General features: G+C 37.4%; 1 protein-coding gene across 1 annotated transcript; it reads left to right on the top strand.

Moving 5' to 3' along the window:
- The first annotated feature begins 385 nt into the window (after positions 1 to 385).
- Positions 386 to 2,548, top strand: LOC107795434 (uncharacterized). Its single transcript, XM_016618071.2, has 2 exons — positions 386 to 1,241; positions 2,105 to 2,548. Exons 1-2 carry the CDS (start codon positions 532 to 534, stop codon positions 2,118 to 2,120), a joined length of 726 nt encoding a protein of 241 aa, XP_016473557.1. The 5' UTR covers positions 386 to 531; the 3' UTR covers positions 2,121 to 2,548.
- Positions 2,549 to 10,421: the final 7,873 nt, after the last annotated feature.

The raw sequence follows: 10,421 nt of genomic DNA, 5'->3' as shown, positions 1-10,421 counted from the left end.
TTAATTTGTAATAAATCAAACCTAACATCCAAAAGAATTCCTAATATAACTAATTTTTACTGTTAAGTATTAATAATTCCTACATAATTTATTGAGACCACCCTAAACGTTTCTATTTTTCAGTGTGCTAGTTGAAACCTTCCCGCTATGCCAGCACATAAGACCTGCGCATAAATCTCATCACTTCAACTTTTTCCAGTGATCACATCCCCAACATCTTTCTCTCTGCTTTTTGTCTTCACCATTACACAAACACCTCCAAATTCCACCTCCAAATCACTCCACCTCTTCCTCTTCCTATTAAAAGATCTCTTTTTTCCCAACCCAAAAATCCTTTCTTTAATTCCTAAATCTTAGTCATTACTTTACATTCACATCTGATCTCTCACATTCAGATCAAAGATTCAAACTTTATACAATCTGAAGCACATATCATGTTTGATTTAACGTAACATTCCTCTTTTTATTAAGATTCTTTATTGATATACAAAAACAGAAAAGAAAAGGGTCTTTAATTTCTGGTTTTCAAGAATGTCACAGGTGAAACCTCTAAAGAAACCACCTGGTTTCAGAGATGCTACAATACCAATTCAAAGGCCACCACAACCGCCGCCGCTGCGAAAGATTAACCTTCCACCATCATTCTACCAAGAAAAGAAGCGTAGAACTTGTTGCTTTAGTTGTTGTTGTTGCTGTTTTGTTTTTCTAATTTTGTTACTATTTTTAGTAGCAGCTGGTGGTGCTCTCTACCTGTGGTTTAATCCAAAACTCCCTGTTTTCCATTTAAGATCCCTTGAGTTTACTAAATTCAATGTCACTGAAAATCAAGATGGTCCAAAATTAAATGCACAATCAAATGTTGGGGTTGAGTTAAAAAATCCAAATAGGGAGTTGAAGTTTGTATATGGTGAAACTAAAGTGGAACTTAAAGGTGAAAATGATGTGAACATGGGTGAAGGGAAAGTTTCTGGTTTTGTGCAAGAGAAGAAGAGTGTTAAAGTTGTTAAATTTGTTATGAAATCTAATGAAATGTTGTATGGTGATAATGTTGGGAAAGTGATCAGAAGTGGATTCAAGAGCAAGAATTTGAGAGTTTCTGCTGAAGTGAGTACTACTATTGGTATTGGATATAATGAATGGAAGAGTTGGAAAATTGGAGTAAGAGTTTCTTGTGGAGGTTTGAGGTTAAAGCAGATTGAAAATGGTGCTACACCAAAATGTGGCATTACCTTGTTTAACTGGTAAGTAACAAGCTAATACTTTATATTATAAATAAATTAGGAAGCTTTGGATTACAACTGAACTCTATATTGTAATTATTTATCATAAATTACCTAGTTTTACGATGTCTATCAGCCTATCTCGCAGGCATAGTTCTTGTTGTTTTGTTTAAAAGGGCAACTCGGTGAACAAGGCATCCCGCGTTCATGCAGGGTCCGGGGAAGGGCCGCATCCCAAGAGGTGTAATATAGGCAGCTTAATCTAATGCAAGCATTAGGGGCTGCTTCCATGGCTCGAACCCGTGACCTACAGGTCACACAAAGACAATTTTATCGTTGCTTCAAGGTTCCCTTCATTACTGGTTATTTTGTTTGGTTGGTTTATAATTGAAGTGATCATTAAAGCCTCATTTCATTTGTTATTTAGGTGATGCATTTTATTTAGTATAAAGATGCAAACAAATAAAAAGCAAGAGCTTTTGCATTCATGATATGCTTTTGTATTTGTTTTCTTGCTTCTTTTCTGAGTATATTATTGACTGTACCAATGGGAGAAAAGGAATTAAAGAATAAATTGAATAGATGATTGAACAAATGCACATGGGGAGTCGTTATAGAGAACATAATAAGATGTTATCATTTCACGTTGGTTACAATTTTATTTGTAGTATTGTAAGATTTAGGTGATAACTAATGATTCTTGCCATAATTCAAATAGATCTAACTTCTCTGGTGTACTTTTTTTTCTTCTTATAACTGTGAACTGTGGTATCCCGACCAGTTTGCGCGCACCTCAACTAAACATAAAGCGTTCTAATTTTTGAAGTGCACTTATACTGCAGGGATTATGTTTCTTAACGAACCTTTATATGTCTGATTTGCAGGTTTCATTTAAATTGATTGATTCAACGCCTATCGATACAAATATAACCGAGAACAAGGAATGAAGACATTGCTATAATCTGAGAATGAGAAGAATGAATTGGTATTGTGCCCAAATTCATACATGACTTAATATTTAAGCTCACTTTTTAGATATAAAAGCTTATCGAAGTTAGATCCAGAAGTTCCATCTTACAGCTGGTGATTTATAGTTGCAAGTGTGTCCTTTCAACTTGTAACCAAACTATAAGCACCTGTATAGCATAGATGTTGGAGCATGTAAAGGATGAAAGAGTAGATATATATAAGTATTACTGTAATAGCAGCATGGACATTTTATTTGTAAAGGCACTGGCTATATATTCCTGTTGTATGGGATATTTTACTAAGTTTTGCACTCGTGAAAGTATACAATCAATTGATTGATTGTTTTATTTATTTGCTCACTTATTTCTACATTCATTCAGGGAATAGAGGCGAAGCAGGATTTGAAATTTATGAGTTTTAAGTTCTAGCATACCAACATCAAATGTTAATACTTGGATTCTAAATTTTATTTTTATAATTTCTTAATACAAGTTTTGAATAAAAATATAGGCTTTGACCGAACTCGTACATAATCTTCTAGCTAGCTCCGCCCCTGGGAATAGATCCATCCACCAAAATGTCACCAAACACAGAAACAAGTTGTGATGCTAATGATATGTTTTAAAGACACACATGTGTAAGCCTAAAGCAGAAAATATCACTTGTGGATTAGGCTATTACATATGATATCACAACTAGTCAATGCGCAACCTTGAAGAGTATAGTGGGGACAAACTTCACTCAAGATGTTGAGTCCGTAAGAGGGTGCACATGAAACACCGTAGGCAAATTCATGATTGATAAAACACGAGAGAAGCGTGGGTATGTAAAGAAAACATGTCGTAGACGCTAATAATAATGTCTTAAACTCTAATGACGCGTTTTAAAAATACACAGGATTGAATTGTTATAGTATTTGATTAATTAATTGTTTTTCTTAAGAGGTTTATTTGGTGTTTTCTTAGAGGTGAGAGGTTGCTTTTTCTGGTGAAGGAAGGTAGAAGGAGAAAATGAAACTGCAACACGAAAATCCATCTAGTGATTTTTTGTAAGGGCAATCTCATTAGTTATTAATATAACTTCTAAATAAATTTGAAGGAAAAAAAAAAAAAGGCAAATTCCAGATCTTATTTTTCTCCCAAGAGTACAGTCTTACCAAAAGCTGTTTAACAGGATCCAAGAAACTAGTTACCTTTCCTGCGTGTGACGATTCTAGCCAAATTTGGGTAGTCTAAAAATATAGGCTTAGGTGACAACGTTTATGACTCAATTTGTTCAAAGTTTGCTTTGGTTTATTTGAGCTAAACTATAAGGCTTAATTAATCACACAAAAAGTACATATGCTTTTGGAGGCCTCTGCTCAATTATTTGTATCCATAAAATAAAGTTGCAGATAAGATTGAGCCTAATTCAAAAATAGTCACAGTTTCAAAAGTAATCGAAATTTAGCCACTTTTTATGTAAAGATAAATCTGAACGAAAACACTGTTCAAAATTCAAAAAATATTCTAGCATAATATACTGGAGTTCGAATTTCTTACGTGTGAACTTCCAGCATAATATACTGGAGTTCCAGCATAATATACTGGAGTTCCAGCATAATATGTTGGAAGTTCATACACATGTGCACCAATCTCCAGTATATTATGCTGGAACTTTCCGTGTTGCAGCAAAATAGTGGCTATTTTTCAATGACTTTGCAAACGCTAACTATTTTTCAATTACCAATCTGAAAACTGGCTGGCCTTGCTATTTTCACGATAATATTGGATATATTTTTGCACTAGTTTGTTTGTTTTGGGTTACCGTACTTATCTCCGAATTGCTTCATGAGTTTTCAGTTTGGCAATCAAGATATTGCTAGTCCCAAATGACATTTCTTGGCCACCTGATTGTTACACATAAGAAATATATGTCTAATTTTAGGAAATTTTCCTATATAAATAGGTAGATACGGAGTACATGTTTTCTAGTTGGACATTGTGCCCTCCCCACTCCTCCTCCCCCAAATCGATCAAGACAACTGTCTAAGCTTTGAGTCTTTAATGTGTCATCAATTAAAATATATACTTTCTATTTAAAAAAGATACACATATATACATACAATATTTTCCAAGTTACCGCTGATCCCCTACCCTAAAGATAGGTCCGCCTCTGAACGCTTGCCAAATATATAAAAAACACAAATGCTAATTATGTATACTATATGTATATTATATATTTATATATACAAAAATATACATTTACCGACTATTATTTCGGGGGCGACTATACTCGGTAGATTCCAATATATATTTGGTAGTTTTTCTCATTGCATGTTAATTTGAAATACTAGTATAACTTGTAATTTTTCTCAAATAGGAAAGGTGCAAAGATACATTTTAAATTGTTCGGCAAATTTCACTTAGAGAACTAAAGGTAATAAATCGATTTGATGGATAATGAAAGTTTAATGCCATCTCCAAATACTATGAAATTAGTTGATAAAGGAGTGAAATATAACCTAATTTCAGTAGGAATGATGGTGAAAATTTTGTTGATTCACTAGAATCTAAGTGCGATTTGGGGCATGCAACCCCTAAATTCGATGAAGCAATGCAAAATACCCCTATTGATAGAAGGACTCATTCACATAGTGGGACTCCCAGTGATAAAGTAACCATGTCACAAACTGCTTAGCGTGTAGTTGTTGAAAAAGACACGAGTTCAAAAAGAAAGATTAAAATGGTTGGAAGAGATATTGTGAAGCAGAAGTATAAAATGGTGGGAAAGGATGTTGTGAACGATAAGGGTAAAGGTTCTAAAAGGAAGGCTAAAAGGGATGGGGATGATGTTCTATCAAAAAAGAAAAAAGTTCACGTTGATCAAAAGAAAAAATGTTCTAGCTCATCTGATTGGAAGGTATTTTCTAAATTGTATAACTCTGACTTATATGCGCTTAGTTTATTTTAGTATGTAGAAAATGTATCCAATATAGCAATTATGTTCCAGATTTGTATATAAAATGTATTATATTTTTTTCAAATTGTATATAATTTGTATCAAGTAGATAAGGAATATGCAATTTGTATATAAAGTTTATCATCTATCCACACAGTATATAAGTAAAATATAAAGTGCATATTTGTGGTTGTTATGGAGCATATATATATTTATATTTTTGTATTGTCTGCACCTTTAGGATTACTATGTTCCTTTGGGTGATCATTATAGTACTCATATCAGTGTGCATACAAACTACAGTATAGTGAAACATTTGAAAAATACTTTGGATTATCAGCAGCTTGAGATATTTAGAAGAACATGTTTTGGTTATTTTGTGGATTTGCCCGAATTCTTATACATAATAAACTTATTCATTCACTATTGCCTAGGGAAGTGGTTTCACCAAAAGATGATGAGTTATGGATTAGAATGAATAGCACCAAGTTGCGCTTTGGACTTGTAAAGTTTTGGTAATGGTGAACCCAATAAGGATTATGAATTTGTCCAGTCAAGTCGGTTGATGAAATTGTACTTTCCAAATATGTCGAAAGTGTCTAAGAAATTATTAACTGACTGTTTCTTTAAAAAAAATATGAAAATCTGATGAGGACGCATTAAAGATTGCAGTATTATATTTCATTCACAGTTTCCTATTTTCTATTACGAATGTTGATTTCATAACAAAGGATGATTTTATATGAGTTGAATCTGGTGATTTTGAGACATTCCCTTGGGGGAAAGTGGTTTTTATTGCTATGTTGGAGTCAATGAAGGATAAGGTTCATAGCAGGAGAGAGATGTACCGTTATGGTAGTTTTTCTTTGGCATTCCAGTATTGGTTTTATGAATTTTGCCCTTATACTCACAAAAACCTATCTTACCGGATTGGAGATCTTGTGCCACGCATACTAAACTAGACTATAAAGAAGAAGGTGACCTTCAAGAGGTTGAGGAAAGAATTTTTTCTTTTAAGTCGGGAGCAGGTAAAAAATATTTTTGTTTACTTTACAATATTTTGACGCAGTGCTTATTTTTTGAATTTACTTCAAATGCTAACAGTATACATAAATTATATATTTATGATATATTTTTTATACCTTTAATATACATAATATCAATTAACTGTATGATGTGTAGTTTCTGCAAATAATATTTGGCTGTATTTTATTTTTATAAATTTCATGATTGCTAAGTTAATTTTTTTTATTTGTAGTTGGTGTTTTGTAACATTGCCCCAACAAATATTGAACAAACAAGGGTTGAATTGCATGATTTTGTCCCAGTGTATGAAGATAAAAATAAGATGGATATCGAACCTGGAGCTTTGCCTGAAGTTAATCCAAGAGATGATGTTGATGATTTCAACATTAGACCTGAAAAAATGCTAAGAAGCAGCCCAAAAATAAGCTGGAATCATAACCTATAAACTGTAACGATCCGGTCGGTCGTTTCGAGAGTTATAACCCCGTTTTCCCTATTTCTATTTTTTTTTGTGTTATTCAGTTATATTATGTTATATCGGGTTAGTGGGTTCGAGTCCAGAAGGAACTCGGAGTGAAATGAGACACTTAGTCTCATAATTAAAAAATGAGTTAGAAAAGTGGACCGGATATGGACCTATGTGTAAACGACCTCGGATTTGAATTTTGATGATTCCAATAGCTCCGTATGTTGATTTTGGGCTTACGAGCGTGTCCGGAATATTATTTGAAAGTCCGTAGAGGAATTAGGCTTGAAATGCCGAAAGTTTTATTTTTGAGAAGTTTGACCGAGGGGTTGACTTTTTGATATCGGGGTTGAAAATCGATTCTAAAAATTGAAATACCTCTGTTATGTCATTTGAGACTTGTGTGCAAAATTTGAGGTCAATCGGACGTGATTTGATAGGTTCCGGAGTTGTTTGTAGAAATTAAAATTTTCAAAAGTTCATTAGGGTTGAATTGGGGTGTAATTCATGGTTTTAGCGTTGTTTGAGGTGATTTGAGGATTCGACTAAGTTCGTATGATGTTTTAGGACTTGTTGGTATATTTGGTTGAGGTCCCGAGGGCCTCGGGTGAGTTTCGGATAGTTAACGGATCAAAAATTAAACTAGAACAGCTGCTGCAATTTCCTTCTGTTGGAAATTGCTTCTGCCCAGAAATCGAGCCCAGATGTGAGCCCAGATCGAGCTCAGGGTCGAGGGCCATGATCAAAGCCTAGATCGAGCCCAGAGTCGAGGGCCACGATCGAAGGCATGATCGAGCCCAGAGTCGAGGGCCACGATCGAAGGCATGATCGAGCCCAGAGTCAAGGGCCACGATCAAAGGCATGATCGAGCCCAGGGTCGAGGGTCACGGTCGAAGGCCGGTCGAAGACATAATCGAGGGTCAGGATCGAGAATCAGGATCGAGGGCCAGGACCGAGGACCAGGATCGAGGACCTCTATCGAAGGCTAAGATCGAGGCAGAACCGAGGATGTCTGGGCAGAATTATAAAAATAGGAACTTCGTCCCATTTGCCATTTTTGACAAATTGGAGCTTGAGGAGAGGCGATTTTTGATATATTTTCAAAGAAAACTTGAGGTAAGTCCCTTGTGATCATTTCTACTCCATAATATTAAATTATCATCGAATAATCCGACTAGATTACATGATTTTGAGGTGTAAATCGGAGATTGGAACTTAGAAATTTGGAAATAAGATTTGTAGATTTGAGGGTCGAGTTGAGGTCAGATTTTGGTAAAATTGGTATGGGTAGACTCGTGGTTGAATGGGCTTTCGGATTTTGTAACTTTTATCTAGTTCCGAGACGTGGGCCCTACGGGCAATTTTTGAGGCAATTTCGGGTTTTGGTCTAATTTTGTAGTTTTCTTGTGGAATTAATTCCAATGAATTTAATTGACTGAAACGAATTATTTATGACCAGATTAGAGGCGTTTGGAGACCAATTCACGAGGAAAGGGCATTGCAGAATAAGAATTTCGCGGTTTGAGGTAAGTAACGATTGTAAATCTAGTCCTGAGGGTATCAAACCCCGGATTTTCGTATCATTCTAATATTTTGAAGTGATGCACATGCTAGGTGACGGGCATGTGAGCGCGCACTGTTGGGCCTTGCGCCAATGCTGTTTGGACCCTTAGGAGCTGTTTCTTACCATCCTCTCATTGTTTTCGATTGAAAATCTATACTCAGTCATGTTTGTACTTGTTTACCGCATAACTCAGTTTTTATGACTCTATTTTGATGCATATAAATGTTTTGGGCCGAATGCCCTGTTTTACTGAAATGCCCGAGTGGCTTGAGATATTTATGACTGAGTGAGGTCGAGGGCCTGATTGGTGAGGATGAGTGTGGATCGGGGCTGCCCGCCTGCAGCATACTTATGACTGAGTGAGGCCTAGCGCCTGATTGGTGAGGACGAGTATAGATCGGGGCTACCCGCCTGCAGCATACTTTATTATTATCGCACGTGAGTTGTCCGTGCAGATTATAGTGCTTGGGCTAAAGGAGCCCCTCCGGAGTCTGTACACACCCCCAGTGAGCGCAGGTACCTACTGAGTGCGAGTGCCGAGTACTGAGTGACTGGGAGGCAAGAGTGATTGTGAGGTATGCCCGAGTGGCAAGAGTGATTGTGAGGTATGCCCGAGTGGCAAGAGTGATTGTGAGGTATGCCCGAGTGGCACGAGTGACTGTGAGGTTTTCCCGAGGGGCTGTATATGAGTGATGTTTTGCCCGAGGTGCTATTTCTGATTTTATCATTTTTGCTCACCTTTGCATTGAGCCTTTGTTTGAAAACCTGTTGGAAAAATGACTTTAAATGATTTTTAATGGAACTGGGTTTAAACTAGATGTTTGATTCAAATCCTAATTTTTTAAAAGCATGTGGTATTTTGCTGAGATTTCCTGATATTAACGTTATATGCTTTATTGCTCGTCACTATTGCTCAGTCTTTATTTATTATTGTTACTTACTGAGTCGGCGTACTCACGTTACTCCCTGCACCTTGTGTGCAGATCCAGGTGTAGCTGGATGCGGTAGCGGTTATTGAGTATTCTGGTTGCAGATTTTCTTGGAGATAGCAAGGTAGCTATTTGGCGATCGCAGCCCCTTCTCTTCTCCCTCTTATCTTCCTCTAGTTGTATTTAGCTATTTTCTGGGCTGGGTTAGCCTTTATATTGTTAGACAGATTGTAGTATATGCGCATGACTAGTGACACCCCAATGTCGGGGTTTTCTTTTCCGCACTTCTGTTTTTCTTTGATTTGAACTCTTTAAATGGAGGTTTTATGTTAAATAACCTTGAAATTATCTTTGAAATAAAATGTCGATTTGTTTTGGAAATGAGTCGGCTTGCCTAATTCCACGATAGGCGCCATCATGACAGAGGTTACTTTGGGTCGTGACAGATTGATATCAGAGCCTAGGTTACATAGGTCTCACGAGTCATGAGCGGGTTTAGTAGAGTCTTGCGGATCGGTACGGAGATATCTGTACTTATCTTCAGGAGGCTGCAGAACCTTTAGGAAACTTTACATTCTTGGATTCTTGTCGTGCGAATTTGTTGATTCTAGTAATTAAACATATGTTGTTTCATTCTCTCATAGATGGTGAGGACTCGTACTATCGGTCATGAGGGCCAGCCACCAGTACCACCAGCCAGGGCCACGAGAGGCAGAGGCCGTGGTAGGAGCAGAGGTGCAGCCCGTACAGCAGTTAGGGCAGTACCTATAGATCTACCGGTTGTCCCAGATCAGGACCAAGTTCCAATTGTTGATGCACCAGCTCAGGCACCACCTGTGCCTATTGTGATTCCAGGCCTTCAGGAGGCCCTAGCTCAGATTCTGACAGCATGTACTGGCCTTGCTCAGGCGGTCTCTATTTCGACGGCCGCAACCACTTCTCAGGCCAGGGGAGGCACTCAGACTCCTGTCGCTCGCACACCCGAGCAGGTCATTCAGGGACTTCAGACACCAGAGCTACCACCAATCCAGCCAGTTGTTGTTGCTCAGGATTATATGGTTCCTGCTATGCCTAAGGATGATCAGCGCAGGTTGGAGAGGTTTGGGAGACTTCAGCCACCACCTTTCAGTGGCACAGAGAGAGAGGATGCTCAGGACTTTTTGGACAGGTGTCAGAGGATACTCTGTACTGCTGGTATTTTGGAGACTTGTGGGGTCTCATTCACTACCTTTCAGTTTTCTGGGGCTGCACTCAGATGGTGAGAGACTTACGAGAGGCGTAGGCCTGTTGGCGCAGCACCCCTTACT

Source organism: Nicotiana tabacum, chromosome 23 (assembly GCF_000715075.1).
Source record: "Nicotiana tabacum cultivar K326 chromosome 23, ASM71507v2, whole genome shotgun sequence".
Classification (NCBI taxonomy): Eukaryota; Viridiplantae; Streptophyta; class Magnoliopsida; order Solanales; family Solanaceae; genus Nicotiana; species Nicotiana tabacum.
The sequence above is the reverse complement of the archived record's forward strand: the minus strand, read 5'-3'. Positions and strand labels throughout refer to the sequence as shown.

Bases quoted from the DNA above. Each gene is read 5' to 3' on its own strand.
- LOC107795434 (XM_016618071.2), top strand. From the start codon at position 532: ATGTCACAGGTGAAACCTCTAAAGAAACCACCTGGTTTCAGAGATGCT.